Source organism: Pipistrellus hanaki (assembly GCF_964339955.1).
Source record: "Pipistrellus hanaki genome assembly, chromosome: 19".
NCBI lineage: Eukaryota > Metazoa > Chordata > Mammalia > Chiroptera > Vespertilionidae > Pipistrellus > Pipistrellus hanaki.
The window spans coordinates 819,837-840,574 of NC_140521.1; the positions used below are offsets into that span (position 1 = coordinate 819,837).

General features: G+C 68.4%; 1 protein-coding gene across 1 annotated transcript in view; it reads right to left on the reverse strand.

Moving 5' to 3' along the window:
* Positions 1-274: 274 nt before the first annotated feature.
* TMEM132B (transmembrane protein 132B) overlaps positions 275-20,738 on the reverse strand; it is a 36,954-nt gene continuing 16,490 nt past the window's right edge. The window contains exons 2-9 of the mRNA XM_084867417.1: positions 8,864-9,779; positions 8,177-8,323; positions 4,359-4,545; positions 3,464-3,607; positions 2,951-3,156; positions 2,584-2,851; positions 1,912-2,103; positions 275-1,479 (exon numbers count right to left, since the gene is read on the reverse strand). Coding sequence (XP_084723543.1) covers positions 343-1,479; positions 1,912-2,103; positions 2,584-2,851; positions 2,951-3,156; positions 3,464-3,607; positions 4,359-4,545; positions 8,177-8,323; positions 8,864-9,779 — 3,197 coding nt within the window. The 3' untranslated portion in view covers positions 275-342. The remainder of the gene's footprint in view (positions 1,480-1,911; positions 2,104-2,583; positions 2,852-2,950; positions 3,157-3,463; positions 3,608-4,358; positions 4,546-8,176; positions 8,324-8,863; positions 9,780-20,738) is intronic.

A 20,738-nucleotide genomic window follows, 5' to 3' on the forward strand; every position in this document is an offset into this window, starting at 1 on the left:
CTGAAAGGTCCCGGGTTCAATTCCGGTCAAGGGCATGTACATTGGTTGCAGACACATTCCCCGGTGGGGGGTGTGCAAGAGGCAGCTGGTCGATGTTTCTTTCTCATCGACATTTCTAGCTCTCTATCTCTCTCTCCCTTCCTCTCTGTAAGAAATCAATAAAATATATTTTTTTAAAAAAACAAAACAAACAAAAAACACTAAAAACCCACCCCAGCAGCTCTCCTCCCCGCGCTCTGACCTGTTCCAACTGGACCCCCGGTGGACTGGCCCCGCAGACGCCCCGCGCCCGCGCCCGCCCCCGGGCAAACAGAAGGCATAACGGTGAATGGCGCCGGCCGCTCACATCTGGTCCCGCAGCCTCTCCATGTATTCCTGGAAGTCCCGGGGGTCCCCGCGGCCCAGGTCGGGGCACACCCACTGCACGCCGCCCTCCTCGCCGTGGAAGAGCACGGCGTCGGTGTAGGCGCCGCCCTCCTCGGGCAGGATGGTGGTGTAGGCCGTGAACTTGACCCGCTTGCGCCGCGGGCCGGCGGGCGTGGGCGGCGGGCGCCGGGGGTCCCTGCCATAGGCGTAGTCGGGCGGCCGCAGCAGCTGGCTGGGCAGCGCCTCGGGGGAGCCGCCGTTGAGCAGGAAGTTCCTCTCCTCGAAGGGCGGCCCCCGGCCCGGCGAGGCGGCCTCCTCGGACGGCAGCGTCACGTCCACGGGGCTCTCCAGCAGCTCCGCCTCGTGGCCCAGCCACACCCAGTCGTGGGCGTGCGGGAGCGCGCCCTGCTCGCCGCCCGCCAGCCGCTTGTGCCGGGCCTGCCAAGCGAAGGCCACGCAGTTGGCCAGGAAGACCAGGATGGCCAGGCAGAAGGCGCCCAGCAGCGCGTACATGCCGATCTCCAGGTCGGTGAGGCCGCGGGCGGCCACGGTGAGGTCGCCGTTGGGGCGGGGGCCCTGGGACCGGCCCTGCGTGGGGAAGCTGGTGAAGGCGTCGGGGTCCCGTGGCCGCTGCGTGTCCTTCCGCCCCAGGGGCCACGGCGGGGGCGGCGTGGCGCTCCGGTTGGCGCCGTCCCCGGGGCCGTGGCCGGGCCGCCCCGGGCCCGCCCTGTCCCCGCCGCCCCCGCCCGGGATGGAGTTGCTCAGCGGGTCCCGGTATTCCCGGCTCACGCCCCCAATGTCGTTGGGGCCCCCGCGGCCCCGGTCGCCGCGGGGGTCGAAGCGGACGCGGACGGTGCCGGTGCCCGCGGCCAGCACGCTCCGGCGCTTGGTCTTCTGGCAGGGCTCGCTGAGCAGCAGCTCCAGCCTCAGCAGCGGGCCCTGGCCCTCGCCCTCCGCCGCCACCGCCGGCCACCAGGGCTGCGGGCCGGGCCGCACGGACACCACCATCTCGTCCAGCGACGACAGGGCCACGGAGAAGTCCTGCGGGTCGTAGATGTCCAGGGGGGTCACCGCGCCGTCGCTGAACAGGATCCACACGCTCACGATCGCCTCCTGGGGGAGGAGACGGAGCGCCGGGCGGTCAGCCGGCGGGGCCCTGGGGGGGGGGGGGGGGGACCGGGATGGGGGTCCCTGCCTCCCGGGTCTCAGACACGCAGACGGAGGAGAGGGGCGTCCTGAGGGGGTTTGGGGTTCGTTTTAATGAATTTTTAAGTATGTTTTTATTCTTTTCAGAGAGGAAGGGAGAGAGAAATAGCCATGATGAGAGAGAAATCATGGATCAGCTGCCTCCAGCACGCCCCCTACTGGGGATCGAACCCCACAACCGGAGCATGTGCCCGGCCGGGGGGGCCGGGGGAGGGGCCGGGGGCCGGGGGAGGGGCCGGGGCCGGGGCCGGGGGAGGGGCTGGGGGGCAGGAGGAGGGGCAGGGGGAGAGGCCAGGGGGCCAGGGGACAGGGAGGGGGCTCCGAGGACGCCGGCCTCACCTGCCCCGGGGCCTGCAGCACGTCCTGGGCCGTCACGGTGGAGACGATGGCCCGGCGGTCGGCCGGGTGCGGCTGCAGGGACAGCGCCAGCCCGGCCACCAGCTGCACGCCCAGCTCGGCGATGGCCACGCGCTCCTCCAGCACCGTCACCGTCTTCTCCGCCAGGATGGCGTCCGACAGGGGCGAGAGCACCTGCGGGGCAGCGGGAGGCCGCGTGGGCCCCGCTCCACGTCAACGCCCCCCGTCCCGCCCCCAGTTCTCCGCCACCCGCGCCCGAGGACCCAGAGGCCCCGTCCTGCCGCCTTCCTCCCCCTCCTCCAGCCCCTGCTGGGCAGGGTGTCCCCCAGGGGGGCTGCGTGAACCGGAAGGCAGCAGCTAGCCCTGGTCGTGCTGCTCAATGGTTAGGGCGTCAGCTCGTCAAGGGAACAGAGTGCGGAATCTCCGGGGGAGGGCGCGTGGGCGGGAGGTAATCAGCCAGGCCCTGTGTGCACCGGTGCATCCCCCAGGGACACAGACCACAGGAGGGGGAGGCCTGGGGGCGGGGCCTGGGGCGGGGCCTGGGTTAGGGATGGGGGCGGGGCCTGGGTCAGGGATGGGGCGGGGCCTGAGGCGGGGCCTGGGTCAGGGATGGGCGGGGCCTGGGGCGGGCTGGGGGCCCTGCGGGGCGCCCACCTGCACGGAGGTGATGCCCGGCTCGCGGCCAGCCAGCGTGCGGCCCTGCAGCTGCGCCACGCGCGGCTCCTCCACAGTCAGAAAGTCGCGCACCAGGTCGGTGACGTCCAGCTGCCAGTCGGGGCCCAGCAGGTGGGTGCGCCGGCCCGGCTCCGGGCCCTCGGCCACGAACTGGGTGAGCACGCGCAGCAGGGCGCGCTGGTACTGCAGGGCGCAGCCCCGGCCCCGCCGCTCCTCGTCCTCCTCGTCCTCGCTGTCCCGCGCAGGCCTGGCTCGGCAGACAAAGGGGGTCACCGGGGCCCGAGGGGGGTCACTGGGCCCTGAGGGGGGTCACCGGGGCCCAGGGGCCTCCGCCCCCCCGCCTCACCTGCTGTTGGGGGCCACGGGCACCCGCCAGCCCTTGACCTGGCTCAGCTCCGTGTCAGAGACGTCGATCTGCAGGGGCAGCCGCGGCGCCCACACGGTCACCTCCAGCTGCGCCGTGAAGTGCCTGTGCGTGAAGCTCACGGCCGTGTCCGCCCGGCCCCGCATCTCCCGGCCGTTCACGAACACGGCGTCGCAGCGCCCCGAGACCTGGGGGACCCCGAGACTGTCAGCGGGAGGACAGTGACCGGGAGGACCCCCGAGACTGTCAGCAGGGGGGCAGTGACCGGGGAACCCCGAGACTGTCTGCGGGGGGACAGTGACCAGGGGCGACCCCGAGACTGTCAGCAGGGGGCAGTGACCGGGGAACCCCGAGACTGTCTGCGGGGGGCAGTGACCAGGGGCGACCCCGAGACTGTCAGCAGGGGGGCAGTGATGGGGGGGGGGGGGAACCCAGACAGAAAAGGGGCCGAACCCCAAAGGGCCGGGCGGAGGGAGCTGGGCGGCGGGGCAGCACCTTAACGACGTCCTCGTCCGCCGACCGGCACTCCAGGGCCTCGGCCACGGCCACCACGGAGCCGTCCTCCTGCACGCCCACCACCTTCACCGGCACCGAGACCGGCCGGCCGGTCAGCACGGCCGTGTTCACGATCTCCGTGTCCTGCGGGGGCGGGAGGTCACAGGCGGGGCCGGGGGGGGGGGGGGAGGGGTGTGCGGGGGCGGGAGGTCACAGGCGGGGCCGGGGGAGGGGTGTGCGGGGGCGGGAGGTCACAGGCGGGGCCGGGGGGAGGGGTGTGCGGGGGCGGGAGGTCACAGGCGGGCCGGGGGGAGGGGTGTGCGGGGGCGGGAGGTCACAGGCGGGGCCGGGGGGAGGGGCGTGCGGGGAGAGGGGGAACGGAGCGGCCCCTCCGCCCGGAGGTCTCCTCCTGCGCCTCCCAGCTACCCGTGCCCCCCAGGCTGACCGCACACGGCCCAGGGGCACCCCCCGCCCCCATGTCCATCAGGGCTCGGGCTCCCTGGGTGAGCGGCTCAATGGTTTGTCACTGAGATTCAGTCTGAATGGAACGGCTCTGGGCCACAGAAAACAGCGGCTTTGTGATGGATCTCTGAAAACAATCTAAATACATTAAAAAAAAAAAAAAGCCTGGCTGGTGTGGCTCAGGGGTGGAGCAAGCGTCGACCTAGGAACCAGGAGGTCAGGGTTCGATTCCGGTCAGTGCACAGGCCCGGGTTGTGGGAGGCGTGCAGTAGGGGGCGTGCAGGAGGCAGCCGGTCCATGGTTCTCTCTCCTGATGGATGTTTCTCTCTCTCCTCTCCCTTCCTCTCTGACATCAATTAAAAAAAAACAAAAAAAACACGCACTATTTGAAGCGCTCAGAGAAAGCCCTGGGCTCCCGGAGCCGCCCGCTCACCATGGCCAGGGGCACGATGCCCACGAAGCTGGTCTGGCTGACGAAGATCTCCGACACCAGGAGCTCGCCGGCCGCGTCCTCGCCCGGGAACTCCACCTGCCACGTGACAGGCTGGGCCCCAGCCAGGTCGCTGCTGTTGTCCACCCCCAGGTCCACCTGCAGGATCTCCGAGAGGGAGCCGTTCACCCTGGAGAAGAGACAGACACGTGTCTGAGGCCACCCACCCGAGGACATGCCCCCGTCAGCACCGAGAACGGCCGCCACACGCCCTCAGGCAGCGGATCGAGGAGATACATTGTAACACACGCCCTCACTCACCGGATCTGAGAGTTACATTGTAACACACGCCCTCACTCACCGGATCTGAGAGTTACATTGTAACACACGCCCTCAGACAGTCGTTCCCAGAGTTACATTGTAACACAAGCCCTCAGCCATTTGATCCCAGAGTTACATTGTAACACACACCCTCACTCACCGGATCTGAGAGTTACATTGTAACACACGCCCTCAGCCAGCCGATCCCAGAGTTACATTGTAACACATGCCCTCACTCACTGGATCTGAGAGTTACATTGTAACACACGCCCTCACAGCTGATCCCAGGGTTACATTGTAACACACGACCCATCAACCAATCCCACCCTGGCACTTCTCAGACAATGGGAATAATTAAATCCAAATGCAAGAAACCACCCACTGCAGTGGATAGAGCCTCGTCCTGTACACCGAGGGTCCCGGGTTCGATTCCGGTCCAGGGCACAGGCCCAGGGGCAGGCTCGATCCCCAGTGGGGGGCGTGCAGGAGGCAGCCGGTCCTTGATTCCCCATCATCACTGATGTTCCCCTCTCTCTCTCTCTCTCTCTCCCCCTCTCCCTTCCCCTCTGAGATCAATAAAAACATTCTAAAGAAATGAATAAAGAGCAGAGCCAGACGCAGCCAGCTGGAATCCCTTTCCCGAGAGCCTGCTCTGCCGGCTCTCTCCGGCGGGAAAGGGCCTCATTAGACCGGACCTGCCTGCCCCGCGGCTGCTCCGCGGCTCGGCGCCCGGTGAGAGCGGCTGCTAACGAGGCCGGGGTCCCGGGGTGGCGCCCGCACGCGGGCCGGCTGGGCCCCGGGGGCCGCAGGGCTGCCGGCGCCCGGTCACGGGGGTCAGCGATGCCCGTCATTATCCCGTTTGTCCCCGTCCCCGCGTCCCCCTGCTGAGACGCGGGGCAAGGCCCTCGCCGAGGACGCAGCGCCGGCCACCGGGGGGCCGCGCCGGGGACGCCGGCCCTGTGACCCCACAGAGGCCAGGCCTCCGGGAGCCGCGCACACAGCGGAGGGAGGCCGTGGCCCCGCCCCCGCATCGGAGCATAAACGCAGCGGGCGCCTGGCGGGCGGGGAGGGAGGTCACTGCTGGGGGGGGGGGGCCGGGATGGAAGGGGCGAGAGAGGGGCCGGCGTGCTCAGTGGGTAGAGCGTGGCCCACACACCGAAGGGCCTTGGGTTCCAGTCCACGTATGGGGTTGCCGGTGTGATTCCCTGGCCCCAGGCAGGATGCATGATGGAGGCAACCAGTTTCTCTCTCTCTCTCTCTCTCTCTCTCTCTCTCTCTCCCTCCAACCCTCCCGCTCTCTCTAAAAATTAATGGGGAGCCGGAACCGGTGTGGCTCAGTGGATAGAGCGTCCGCCTGCGGACTGAGGGGTCCCAGGTTCGATTCCGGTCAAGGTTGCGGGCACATCCCCAGTAAGGGGTGTGCAGGAGGCAGCTGATGGATGTTTCTCTCTCATCGATGTTTCTGACTCTCCCTCTCCCCTCCTCTCTGTAAAAAAATCAATAAAATATATTTTTTAAAAATTACACGTGACTTCACGTGGCCCCACCCGCCATGAAGGATGCTTGTGCAGGTGCCCCACCAGTCCCCGCCCCCTCCCCGCCCCTCCCCACTCCCCTCCCCGCCCCTCCCCACTCTCCTCCCACCCCTCCCCGCCCCCTCCCGCCCCCTCCCGCCCCCTCCGCCTGCACAGGCCCGGGGAGCGCTGAGCCCGGAGGGGAGGCCGCGGTCCACCTGGCGCTTCCTCTCGCAGACGCAGCCCGAGGGCGCCGGCCCGCCCGCACCGAGCCCGTTGCCGTGGCTGCTGTGCTGGCACCGGACCCTCGCGCTCCCTGCCGGCGGGCACTGCGGCCGGAGCCGGGCCCGAGCTCAGGAGCCGCGTGAAAGCGCCATTCAGCCGGCCACGCGGGCCGCCAGCCGGGCGGCGGACAGGGCGCCGCTGTGGGCAGGGTCCACAGGCCGCCAGCCCGTCCCCCACGAGGCCGGGCCGAGGGCGGCGAGGAGGGAGGACACGGAGACCGAGTCCCCTCGGCCGGCCGGGCGCCGGCTCAGCCGCCAGACAGACCCGGACAGGCCCCTCCTGACCTTCGGGAGGGGGTCACGCCGGGAGCTTTTCAATAACGCCGGTTTTGTTTGCTTTGTTTATTGTTTCTTATTTTTTTAAACATTTTTTACTGATTTTCTACTGAGAGGAAGGGAGAGGGAGAGAGAGCTAGAAACATCGATGAGAGAGACACATGGACCAGCCGCCTCCTGCACGCCCCCCACGGGGGGATGTGCCTGCAACCAAGGTCCATGCCCTTGGCCGGAATCGGACCCAGGACCTTTCAGTCCGCAGGCCGATGCTCTGTCCACTGAGCCACACTGGCTTCGGCTGTTTATGCTTTTTAGATCCTCACCTGGGGATGTGTCTCCCAGAGAGGAAGAGGGAGGAAGAGAAACATCAGCGATGAGGGAGAATCGGGACCGGCTGCCTCCTGCAGCCCCCCCCCCCGCCCCCCGGGGGATGGAGCCCGCACCCCGGCCTGGGCCCCGACCGGGATCAAACCCTGACCTTCTAGTTCAAAGGTCAACACTCACCCCCTGAGCCACCCGGCTGGCCGGGCAGCAATGTGTGTTTTTAGTCAGATCTCCCGGCGGGTGCAGCATCGGCCACATGGACGGGGGGGGGGGACCCCAGGTCAAACAGAGCGGCCTGTGGGCCCCAAGGAGCCGCCTGGACACGGGACCCCGCCGCGGGCCCGGGGCTGCTGGGCGGTGACGGTGACGGTGACGGTGACGGTGACGGTGACGGTGACGGTGACGGCCAGAGCCGGGCGCCGGGAGCCCTTCCCCCTCCCTCCTGGCGGGGGCAGCTCCTCCCGCCTCCGGGGACCGCGGGCGGGGGACCGGCTCGGCGTCAGGCGGCCCCGCTCGTCACCCTGCGTTCCGTTTGAAAATAATTAAATCGCATTTCCTCCCTGTCCCAGCCAGAGGCCGCTGACAGCCGATCCGTCAGCCACTCGGCCGGCGTTTAACGACAGCCCCGGCATCCATCATCCCGACCGCGGCCGCCGATGGGGGGGGGGTCCGTCTGGCGGTGACGGCGGGAATTACCGCGGGGTTTGTGACGAGGCCGCCGCCCGCACACACCGCCCCCCTCCGCCGGCCCAGCGCCCTCCTAGGAACCAGGAGGCCAGGGTTCGACTCCCCGTGGGGCAGCCTGCAGCTGCCAGCCGCTCGAGGGGCGTCCCTCACCACAGGCAGGCGCGGCTGCTGACACCTCCGTTCATTCGCCACCACCAGCTTCTGCAGCCACGCCCGGCCCCACCCCCACCCCCATCCCCACCCCCACCATCCTCACCCCACCCCCACCATCCTCATCCTCACCCCCACCCCCGCCCCCATCATCCTCACCCCCACCCCCACCATCCTCACCCCCACCCCCGCCCCCATCATCCTCACCCCCACCCCCGCCCCCGCCCCGCCCCCGCCCCGCTGCCAGGCGGGCCTGGGGACTCACCTGCCCGGCGGGCCGGTGTGGGGCCCGGCACAGGTGAGCGTGGCGGTGGCCTGGGCGCCGCTGTTGTCGATCTCCTCCTGCACCGCCCACTGCTCCTCGCCGCTCACCCGCACGGCCGCGATCCGCACGCCGGCCGCCGCCCGGATCCTGGGGGGGGGGGGGGGGCGTGAGCTCCTCGGCCGGAGCCTGGAGGACGTGGTACAGCCGGGGGCCGGGCCGGGCTCAGGGCCGAGCGTGGGCCTCTGAGCCGGGAGGCCAGGGTTCGATTCCCGTCAGGGCACAGGCCCGTGCTGTGGGCCGATCCTCCGGGGGCCAGGCTGGGCTCAGGGCCGAGCCACGGACCGCCGTGGAGGCCCACGCTGACCCCCTCCCGCCCTCCCCGTCCCCCCTCCCCCACTCCCACCACCACACCCTCCCCCCTCCCCCACTCCCACCACCCCCTCCCCCCGCCCCCTGCCCCTCCCCCACTCCCACCACCACCCCCTCCTCCCATCCCCCCTCCCCCCTCCCCCCACCACCACCCCCTCATCCCGCCCCCCTCCCCCACTCCCACCACCACCCCCGCCCCCCTCCCCCACTCCCACCACCACCCCGTCCCCCCGCCCCCCTCCCCCACTCCCACCACCACCCCTCCCCCCGCCCCCCGCCCCCACTCCCACCAGCACCCCCTCCCCCGCCCCCCCTCACCTGAGCGTGAAGTTGGCGGCCGGGGCGCCGCCGGCCAGCGAGAGGAGGAAGGTGGCGTGGCCGCCGCGGCGCACCAGGTTCAGCGGCGCGGACAGCGCCAGGCCGCGGCCCAGGCCCCGGGGCGGCGCCCAGCGCAGGTCGTCCTGGGTCGGGTAGACCACCACGCTGCCCACGCGCCGGCGGGCGGGCCCGGGCCCGGCCGGGATGTGGTTGCTGGCCCAGCGGCCGGCGTCCTCGGGCAGCGGGCAGCGGCCGGCGGCGTCGGCGGGGAACAGCGAGGCGAACAGCTCCAGGGCCGTGCCGCCCAGCAGCGCGGGCTCCGCCTCGGCCGGCTCCAGGTCCAGCCCCGAGCTGAACCACTCGGGCAGCAGCTCCAGCTCCGCCACGCACAGGCCGGGCGCGCCCCGCAGCCGGCAGCTGGCCGCCACCTCGCGCGCCTCGGGGAAGGCGGACATCTTCACGCAGGGCAGGTCCTCGTCTCCATCACCGTCCCCGCCGTCTCCATCGCCGTCTCCACCGCCGTCTCCATCGCCGTCTCCACCGGCCCCGCCGCCCCAGGCCGCGCCCGCCACGTAGAACAGCGTCTGCACCTTGGGCCGGTTGGCGTACACCGCGCTGCCCAGCACGTGGGCGCGCAGGCGGCCGGGGGGCAGCGCGGCGGGGCCCGGGGCGGCCAGCAGCGCGGGGGGCACGGGCCTGGCGGCGGCGAAGGGGCCGTAGCTGGCGTGCACGGCGGGGGCCCGCGCGCGGCGCAGGAAGAAGGGCTCCACGCGGGCGCCCAGGCTGGCGTTGCCGGCCGCCACGTCCTGGCGCGCCTCCCGCAGCAGGAAGGCCTGGTCGGCGCCCGCCAGCCGCACCCGCGCCGGCAGGTAGGCGGGCAGCGAGGAGAAGTCCGCCGGCGCCCGGCCCACCGTCCCTGCGGGCGAGGACGGGGCGCGTGAGAGCCGGTCCCGGGGGAAGGAGAGGAGCGCGGCACCGCCTTCCCCACCCCGACCCCCCTCCCCCCTCCCACACCCTTCCCCACCCCCACCCCCACCCCCCACCCCATGGCTCAGCACCCAGGGCAACTGGAGCCGCCCCCTCTGCCCCGGATCCAGGGCTCCTGTGGCCGCCCGGCCGGTGTGGTTCAGTGGATAGAGCCCCGGCCTGCGGGCTGAAGGGTCCCCGGTTCGATTCCTGGTCAGGGCACAGGCCAGGGTTGCGGGCTCGATCCCCAGTGGGGGGCGTGCAGGAGGCAGCCGGTCCGTGGTTCTCTCTCATCTGGAATGTCTCTCTCTCTCTCTCTCTCTCTCTCTCCCTCTCCCTTCCTCTCAGAAATCAATACAAATATATTTAAAAAACAAAAGAGAAAATGTCCTCGGTCTGAGAAGCTCAGGCCCCTCCCTTTCGTCCCCCGTCACTCTCCCACACGCCCCCCACCCCACCCCACGGCCGGAGGACCAGCCGGCGGCTCTCACCGCATCCCAGACCCTTCCTCACCCCCACAGCGCCTCCCGGTGCCCAGGCCGCAGCCCTGGTCCCTCTCCTCCTCCCCCCCCCCCCCCCCCCCCCCGTCCCCTCAGGAGCCATTCCCCATCCCCACAGCGCCTCCCGGTGCCCAGGCCGCAGCCCTGGTCCCTCTCCTCCTCCCCCCCCCCCCCCCGTCCCCTCAGGAGCCATTCCCCATCCCCACAGCGCCTCCCGGTGCCCAGGCCGCAGCCCTGGTCCCTCTCCTCCTCCCCCCACCCTGTCCTCCCCCCCCCCCCCAGGAGCCATCCCCGCTCCCCTCTATGGAATTCCCTCTGAGAGCAGCTCCGGGTTCCCGGCTGATTGGCCTGGTCCCGCCAGCGGCCGCTAATCACTTCCTCCGACAGGTTTCCCCGGAGCCTCCCGGGGCGCAGCGGCCTCTGTGGCTCCGCTTGTCTGCAGAAGCCGCCCCGAGAGAGCCGGATCGATGGCGCTCAGGGCAGCCTGCAGCCGCTGGGGACACACACACACACACACACACACAGGCGCTGGCGGGGGGCATCGCAGGCACTCGCGGTGCCAGGTGTGCGGAGCCAGCCCGGCCCTCCCACGCGGGAGGAGGAGACGGCCCTTAGGAGAAGCAGCCGCCCCATCGCGCCCTGTGCGTCCGCTCCCCGGGCCGAGGCCTGGCTCTGTGTGGCTCAGTGGTTAGCTCAGGGCCCATGCGTCCGCGCCCCGGGCCGCGGCCGTGGCTCTGTGCGGCTCAGTGGTTAGCTCAGGGCCCACGGCCCGGTTCCCACACCCAGCGAGGTCCCTCGCTCTGGGTCACAGTGACTCTCCCCCACCCCAGCCCGGCCCGGTTCCCCGGGAACAAGAAAACAGGTGCTCAGGGCCTTCAGCCCCGTCTGCCAAGACAGCCGGCGGCCCCCTTTACGGTGTGGTGAATAGGGAAGGAATAGGATTGCCGTCACCATCACCATCATCACTAAGGTACCAGCTTCACCGCCCTCTCCATCACCACCTTCCCCATCGTCCCCATCACCACCATCATCTTCATCATCGTCACCATCACCATCATCACTAAGGTACCACCTTCCCCATCGTCCCCATCACCATCATCATCACCATCATCACTAAGGTACCACCTTCACCGCCCTCTCCATCACCACCTTCCCCATCGTCTCCATCACCACCATCCTCATCATCATCATCACTATACTCACCACCACCATGTCATCATTATCACCGTCATCATCTCTACCATCACCATCACCATCACTATCATTTCCACCACCGTCCTCATCACCATTATCACCACCATCATCACTACAATCATCGCCATCACCACCATCACCATCACCACCACCACCATCACCACAGTGCAGGAGTGATTCTCTCTCATCGTGGATGTTTCTGTCTCTCCCTCTCCCTTCCTCTCTCTCCCTCTCCCTTCCTCTCTCTCCCTCTCCCTTCCTCTCTTTCTCTCTCTCTGACGCTCTCTCTCTCATCAACAAAAACATATCTGCACAATTCTGAGTTCCGTCTTGCCTCCCTGTCCTCGGGGGACTTCACGCCGCCAAGCGGGCCGGCCCCTCCCCAGTACACGTGTCCGCCGGCCGGTCAGGCTGATGAAGCCTCTCGGCCTCCCGCCGGCTGCTCCAGAGGTGCCTCTGCTCCCCGGGGCACGGCGTCCCGCTCACTCGATGGAGGAGAAACACTGACACTCATCCCCCACAGGGACGGCTCGGGTCTGGTTTCCAGGGGCGGCCTGATGCCTCCAGCTCCGCCCGGCGCCGCAGACCGAGAGCGCGAGACGCAGAGGGGACGGGCCGTGGTCCCCGCGGGAGGAGGCGGGTGAGCGGAGGGCGTGTCCCCCCAGGCCCCCTCGGAGGGCCCCGCAGGAAGCGTGTGTTTGCACCCCGGTCAGAGCGCAGCCCCTCTCTGCGGAGGCGGCCGGTCCCTGAGGCTCTCTCCTCAGGGCTGTCTCCGTCTCACTCTCCCTTCCTCTCTGACATCAATGAAAATTTAAAAAGTAAGAAGTGGGATCCAACAGCTGGCTGCTCCCTCACGCACAGCCTGCCCGTCAGCCAGCGAGGAGGCGGTGGAGACACGCAGGAACATACAGGAACACGCATGTGCTGGCACCGGCGCCGTGGCGCTCGGCGGGCGCAGGTGCGCGGGCGCCGTACGGATGGGCCGTATGGATCGCGGTGACAGGCATGCCGCCCCCTGCCGGCTCGTCAGCTGCCGCGGCCACGGGAGGCGGGTGACCTTGTCGATTCCCGGGCACGTTCACTCTGCATCGGGCGCCTCGCGGGGGGCAGCGGGGGACGGAAATGCACCGGCCGGCCCTGGCGGCTCGAACCCGGCCGGCGGGAGGCGGCGGAGGCCCCAGGGCGCGGGACACCCCCCCCCCCCCCCCCCGGGGCCGGAGTGTCCCCCGCCGGCCGTGCTGGATGCGTGGACCCAGACCCTCTCCACGGCCCCCTGAGCTCCCATGTCCATCCGCGCCAAACGAGGTCTCCCCGGCCACCCAGCAGGGCACACCCTGAGGGAACCGGCGACAGCCGTGGTCGGCAAACCCATCCGTCCACAGAGCCGAATACCAACAGCACAACGATGACACTTCTTTGGAGAGCCACGTTTTTTAAACGGAAACTATGTAGGTAGGCACATGGCTATGAACTTAACGAGGGCACTCCTGAGCTGGCCTTGGCTAAACACTCCAGGGGCCAAAGAGCCGCGTGTGGCTCCAGAGCCGCAGTTTGCCGACCCCAGGGTTACAGGAACAGAACAGGCGGACAGCGCTGCCTGTGGACTTCCCGCTAACTCAGACCGGCCCTCCCGCCATCGCCCTTGCTGAGGTCAACATCGGTTCTTTCGCACAGCCGGCCGGTATGGCTCAGTGGTGAGCGTCGACCTAGGAACCAGGAGGTCAGGGTTCGATTCCCGGTCAGGGCGCAGGCCCTGTTTGTGGGCTCCATCCCCGTGGGGGTGGGGGTGGGGGCGTGCAGGAGGCAGCCGGTCCATGATCCTCTCTCAGGATGGATGTTTCTCCCTCTCCCTCCCTCTCCCTTCCTCTCTGACATCAATAAGAATAGACTTTTTTTTTTTTAATCCTCCAGGAATGCGAGGAGAAACAGAACCCTCCTCACCACACGGGCCCAGGCTTCTCACCAGCAGCTTTTTTTAATCGAATTTCATTCCCAGCTTATTCCGTGTGGGGCAGGACCAGCCGGGAAGGCAGGGGCCCAGAGGACAGCGTACTGGGAGCCGGCGTGAGCCCCTGGACCAGCCAGGGATCCCGGGGGTTCAGGCCCTGGGCGCCCCCTCCCCGCCAGCCACCCCCTGGCCCTGGCCCCTCTCCGTGGCCTCCATGGGAACCGCAGCCTCGAGCACAGCAACACTGCCACCTAGTGGCCGAGGCCGTCATCGCGGTGGGAGCCCCGGGTGGTTTGTCTGAGGGACAATTGACGGTGTTTTGGGGACTTGAACCCAGACCCACTGCTGCTTCTGAAAGAAAACCCGCCCGCCCGGCCGGCGGCGTGGCTCAGGGCTTGGGCATCGGCCTGGGAGCCAGGAGGTCAGGGTTCGATTCCCGGTCAGGGCACAGGCCCGGGTTGCGGGCTCCATCCCCGTGGGGGGCGTGCAGGAGGCAGCCGGTCCAGGACTTTCTTCCATCGCGAACGGTTCTCTCTCCCTCCCCCCGTCCCTCTGACATCAATAAAAACGCATTTAAGAAAGAAACCGCTCGTTCGGGCGTAATGACGTCATCTGCTCGGACTCTTCGTTGGAGACAGGAACCCACCGCGGGGCGGGGCCTCTGTGGGAGGGCACCCCGGCCCCCAGGCCTCCCCGGGCGGAGGCTCCCTCCGGCCCCTTCCCCGTGCTCCCCGAATGGAGGGCACCCCTCCTCCCCCGCCCGGACCCCGGACACAGCTGGCCTTCCCGGGGCGGCTGAGGGCTGACCGCAGGACGTCCGAGCTCCAGCTGCCCCCCAGGTCCCCCCAAATCCCTCCAACACCTCCTCCCCCGCCCGGACCCCGGACACAGCTGGCCTTCCCGGGGCGGCTGAGGGCTGACCGCAGGACGTCCGAGCTCCAGCTGCCCCCCAGGTCCCCCCAAATCCCTCCAACACCTCCTCCCCCGCCCGGACCCCGGCACAGCTGGCCTTCCCGGGGCGGCTGAGGGCTGACCCCCAGGCCCCCCCAAATCCCTCCAACACCTCCTCCCCCGCCCGGACCCCGGACACAGCTGGCCTTCCCGGGGCGGCTGAGGGCTGACCGCAGGACGTCCGAGCTCCAGCTGCCCCCCAGGCCCCCCAAATCCCTCCAGCCCCTCCTGCTGGGAGCCCTCGTCCCTCCCCATGGGCACCCCAAGAACCCCCCTCGGAGGGGGCAGAGGCCGCTGAGTCCCTGGCTCCTGCAGACACCCTGAGAACTCCCCTTGGGGGGAGAACTGCCCTCGGGGGGAGAACCCCTCGGAGGGGGCAGAGACCGCTGAGTCCCTGGCTCCTGCGGGCACGCTCTATGAAAGGGCTTTTGTTCCCCGCTCAGCTGCGCTGGGGGCGGGGGCTGATGGAGACTGTCCTTCCCTCTCAGAGACACGGGGGGCAGCGCCCGGAAAAGCGCCCTCGCAGGGACACCCCGGCCCGCGGTGACAGAGACTGGGGGGCGGGGGGTCCCTTAGGAGCTGTGCCTGCGGACCGGGCAGCCCCCCTGCTCACCCGCCGGCCGGCCAGGGCTCCCCGAGGCCCAGCCCAGCCCCCTGCTTCCTCCCGGCTCCCAGCCCCGCGCGGGAGGAGCCCGGGGCCCGGGCAGAGCTCTGGGGCCCGGGCTGGGGCCAGAGGCGGCCGGACAGACTCTGGGACGGAGCTGGGGCGGGAGGGGGCCTTTGGCCGTGACAATGTGTCCCCTTGGGCGTGCGGACCGGTAAGTACGGGTGCCCGTGAGCTGGTGTGTTGGACGCGGAAGTGCAGGCCAGGCCCTGTGGGTCAGGGCTTGAGCGCCGACCTATGAACCGGGAGGTCAGGGTTCAGTGGCGGGCTAGACCCCCAGGGTGGTGCACCGCGCAGGAGTGATTCTCTCTCCTCCTGGATGTTTCTGTCTCTCTCCCTCCCTCTCCCTTCCTCTCTGAAGTCCATAAAAAATATAAAATAAAATAAAAAGGGAATACAGCCCTAGCTGGTGTGGCTCAGTGTGTAAAGCGACAGCCTGCGGACAGAAAGGTCCAGGGTTCGATTTCAGCCAAGGGACAGGATCCCCAGTGGGGGGCGTGCAGGAGGCAGCCAACTGATGATTCTCTCTCCTCCTGGATGTCTCTATCTCTCTCCCTCTCCCTTCCTCTCTGACATCAATAAAAATAATTTTTTTAAAAAAAAAAAAGGGAAGGGACAGGCACTAGAGAGCCCCTGCTGGGCGCTCCCTGCCCTCTCCCGCCGGACGGAGCCCAGACTCGGGCCCCAGACCCCCGGCCTCACCAGCCCCCCAGCGCCTCGCCCCTCAGCCCGCTGGGCAGCATCCGCAGCATCAGGCCGGTGTTTACCACCTGCGTCGCCATGGCGACGGGCTGTCGGCGGCGCCCGCTCTGAGCTCGCACCCGCGGCTCCTGAAAGCAGGTCAATGAGGAGGGTGGGAGCCTTTTCAGCAGAAAATAAAGCACCGACACGGAGCCGGGAGCCACGGCCGCCGAGGATGCCCGGCCCCGCCTGAGCCGCGGCCCGGCCCCCGTGTGAGCAACGGCCCGGCCCCCGTCCGGGCGCAGGGGGCGGGGCTCCGGGGCGGCCGAGTCTTTTCCTCCTTCTTCTTTTCTTCTTCTTTTTTTTAAATAAGGTTTGCCTGGTTCTTTTTTTCCTTCTTTTTTAAAAATACATCTTTATTGATGTCAGAGAGGAAGGGAGAGGGAGAGAGAGAGAGAAACCTCAGTGAGGAGAGAGAACCATGGATCGGCTGCCTCCGGGTGAGGGGTCCCCAGCGCACCTGCGGGCGGGGGGGGGGGGTCCCCCCAACATCCGGGGACTGGGCCTTGCAGAGAGGGGATGGTGGGGGGCTAAGGGGGTGTGGGCACCTCCGTGGGGACGGTGTCCCCCTCCCCCTCCCCACACCCGGGAGCAGGGGGCTCCAGCGAGCGGGCTCGAACCCGTGGGTTTGTTCCCCTGAAGTCGGTCAACAAGGCGGAGACCGGCTCGGCTCCCGCCCCCCCCAGCCCCGGTCCTCCCGGCGGGAATGGTCGGAGCGCCTGGCCGAGCCACACGCCTGTCCCCGGCTCCCGGGCGGCTCCCGGGCTAATGGGAGCGGCGGTTCCAAAGCCCCCCCCCCCCCGCCCCCGGAAACCTCATTACCCCCCTCCCGCCCCGGCGATTGCCGCCGCCGCCACGAGGAACAGAAATTAATTTTCTGCGCGACAATGAGGACGGTAAGAGTGAGCCACTCGGGAGCAAACAGAGATTTCAATTAACTCCGACAGCACAGCCCGCCTTCCACGCGCGATGGGGCCCCCCGTCCTCCTCTGGGGGGGCTGCGTGGGGGAGGTCTGGGGTCAGAGCTCACGAACCCTCCGACGGGCCCCCACTCGGACCCGGGTAAACCCCAAAGACCCGGCAGGAGCCGCCTTCCCGCCGGCGTTTCCGTGGCTCCGCGCCTTTCCTCAGCCACACGGGGCCCCGGGTCCCCGGCGGGGACCCCAGGTGCTGCCCGGGGCGGGCGGGGGGGGGGGGGGGAGCAGGGCGAGGGCGAGGCCGCGGGGGGGGGGGGGGGGGGGGAGGCGCGGTGGGGCCTGCGGCTAACGGGGCGCCTCCCGGCGGGCGGGGCCTCGGCGCCGGCCCCTGGTTGCCAGGCAGAGAGACCGGCCCGCGTGGCTCCAACGCACGGTTTTTCTGAGAGAAGCTGGAAATCTGGGTTTTTATTTGAAACCTCTCTATTTTTAAAGTTTGGCAACAGACTCCTCTTTTTTTTCTTTCTTTCTTTTCTATTTTCTGTGGGCCAAGCAGCCAGCCAGCCGGAGGGAACGCGCGGCCGGCAGAGGGGCCGCCCGGCCGCTGGGCGCCCATCCCCCGGGCCGGACACTGTGGTCCGGGGTTTCCGTCTGACGGAGCGGCCAGCGCGGCCGGGGCGAGGCTCTGGCCACCAGGAGAAGCAGCGAAGGGCCACCTTCCAGGTCCAGGGCGGGTGCTGCCCAGGTCCATCCCCACCACCGCCCCCCCGGACAGAGGAAGATGGAGGCCCAGCGGCCAGGCGGCTGGGGGAGAGGGGACGGGGGCTGAAGGCGCGGAGTCCAGGCCGGTCTGTGCTCTCCACCAAACAAGACGCCTCGCCCTTCACTGTCCCATCGTCATTTTTTTAAATCTTGGACTTCGATGTAACAGCGGCCGATTAAGAATGTTTTGAGCTGAAACCGGTGTGGCTCAGTGGATGGAGCGTCGGCCTGCGGACTGAAGGGTCCCGGGTTCGATTCCGGTCAAGGGCATGGACCTTGGTTGCGGGCATATCCCCAGTGGGGGGCGTGCAGGAGGCAGCTGGTCGATGATTCTCTCTCATCGATGTATCTGACTCTCTCTCCCTCTCCCTTCCTCTCTGTAAAAAAAAATAAAATGTATATTTTTTAAAAAGAACGTTTCCCACAGAAATAAGCTTAGAAAGAGGACACGCATTGTCCCCACGGTGGCCCAGGACGGGGCGGAGAGACACGGGAAGACCCCACCCCACACTGGTCGCCGTTTCCTAAAAGCTCCCCATGGCCCCCTCCCCTCTGTCCACGCCGCCACAGCCCCATCCCCCTCCCGTCCACACCGCCACGGCCCCTAGCCCTTCCGGTCTATGCTGCCCGGAGCCTCGCAGGTGGGATGGGGTCAGAGTGCGTTTCTAAGCAATGGGTTACACGCGTGGGGCTGGGGGGCAGGCGGTGCTCAGAGGCGGAATCTGGCAGCAGCCGCTTCCTTTTCCCCCTGAAGCTGCTGCCGCCCGGCCCGGCCGCCGCGGACAGGGCAGAGCTGCCCTCACTCTCCCCGGGAACGGGGCCGGCGAGCGGGTCCCGGGGAAGCCACAGCCTGGGGCGCCTCCACCTCCTTCATAAATATTTTTTATTGATTTCAGAGAGGAAGGGAGAGGAAGAGAGAGGAAGAGAGAGACATCGATGAGGAGAGAGAATCCTGGATCGGCTGCCTCCTGCACGCCGCCCCCTACTGGGGATCCAGCCGGCAACCCGGGCCTGTGCCCCTGACCGGAATCGAACCCGGGACCCTCCAGTCCACAGGCTGACGCTCTACCCACTGAGCCACACGGCCGGGGCCCACCGTTGTTGTTTAAACCCAGGCAGCCGGCCCTCGGGGAGGATAAGGGAATGGCCGCGGGCGCCCTCCGCCCCGGTGCCCAGGTCAGCACACCCCCTCCCCCTGTGCCGCTGCCTGGGGGAGCGGGGTCCCCCCCCGGGGGGGGGCGTGCGGGGTGCCCGGTCCCGTCCCTCTCAGCCCCAGGCCCGGCCCCGCCGCCCGGTTCGCGGGGCACATCCCCCGGTTCCCCGAGAACACGGCGTCGCTGACAGGCCTGTTGTCATGGAGACCGCTCTCCTCCTGCGAGGACCTCACCGCAGGCCTCCGCCCGCACTCCGCTCCAGCGGCAGGTCCCGCCCGCCCCGCTCCCCGCCCCTCCGAGCGGCCTTCCCGCAGCCCCCAGGAGGCTCCATTGTGTCCGCGCTGCCCGCTGAGCCGCTCCCTCTGCCCTCGGCCCCCCCAGCTCCATGTGGGGCCCGGCTCCCGGGCTCCCGGGCTCCGGGCCAATGGGGGTGAGTGGTCAGAGCCGGGCCGGACGCCAGGCCCGCCCCCTCGAGGCAGACGGCAGGGGGGGACAGCGACGGGGCAGGGACGAACCCCCAGAAATGGAGATGACGTGGCCGGCTGGTCCCTGCCCACACCCCCTCCGAGGGGAGAGGCGAGGATGTGCCCCAGGACCAGCCAGACGTTAGAACTCAGACCTGCCCTCTGGGGGGACCCCGCCACCCCAACACCCCCCTCCCCCTGCAGCCGGGGGTCCGCCGTGGGCACACCCCCCTTCGGATGGCACGAGGGAAGCCCCGGACGAGGAGCAGACGCCAAAGCCGCGTCCAAATCGGAGCCGGGCCAGCCCCGGCCCGCCCCCCGCCCGTCCCACCCCCACTCCGCCCTCCGTCCAGACTGAACATCACGCGTCCCTGGGGGGGGGGGGGGGGGCGCGCCCCGACTCCCTGACACCGGCCAGCCCTCTGTGCCGGCTGTGGGCGGAGCGGCCGGCGCGCTGCCCTCTGAGTGACGCCCGGCCGGGCCAGTCAGGGCCCAGGACACGGCGGCGTCCTCACAGACGGACGGACAGACGGACGGACGGCACAGGCGCTCACGGCCCCGCCACCCCCTCCGGGGCTTCCCGCGGAGAAACACATCCGTTCCCACCGCCCCGCCTCCACGCCCGCCCCTCAGCCGGGCCGGCCCAGCCGCTCTGCCCAGCTCCCCTCGGACGGACGGACACGCCCGGGCGAGGGGGACAGACAGCCATCTCGCGGTCACTATTTCATTGGCCAACAGACTGCCGTTCCGGCCGCTGGACCAGCCCCAGCGTCAGAGCAAAAAGCTGGGAACACGGGTCCCCTCGGGCCAGCGGGGCCCAGCATAGCTGCCCCACGGGAGCATCGCTCAGCCCAAGCCCGGAGCCCGGAGCCCGGCCACGGCCGGCGTCAGCCTGAGGGCGTCCACCTGCCAGCTCAGTCCCCTCACCCTGGGCCTCGCCATCAGCCTGACAGCCCCCCTGGGATCCCGGACTGCGAGAGGGCACAGGCCAGGCTGGGGAACCCTGCCCCCAAGTGCACGAATTCCGTGCACCAGGCCTCTAGTGTAATATAAATTAGGATTTTGTACTTAAAATCTTTAAAAAGACACACACAAACACACACACACAAACACACACACAAACACACACACACAAACACACACACATAAACACACACACATACAAACACACACAAACACACACACAAACACACACACATACAAACACACACACAAACACACACACAAACACACACACATACAAACACACACAAACACACACACAAACACACACACACACACACAAACACACACACACAAACACACACACATTGCTACATACCCTGTTTCCCCGAAAATAAGACAGTGTCTTATATTAATTTTTTCTCCCAAAGTTGCGCTAGGTCTTATTTTCAGGGGATGTCTTATCTTTCCATGCGCTAGGTCTTCTTTTCGGGGAAACACGGTAGATGTACAAACTCACACTGAAAACAGCGCCTTCCTGAATGTTCCGTGGCAGAGAGCACCTCCCGGCGAGGTCACGGGGCCTCCTGGCCCCCAGCACCCGGGTGGGCGTCCCCGGCGAGACGGTCACACGTGGGAGCCCCGCGGGGGACCCGGCGGGGAGCGCGGGCGCGG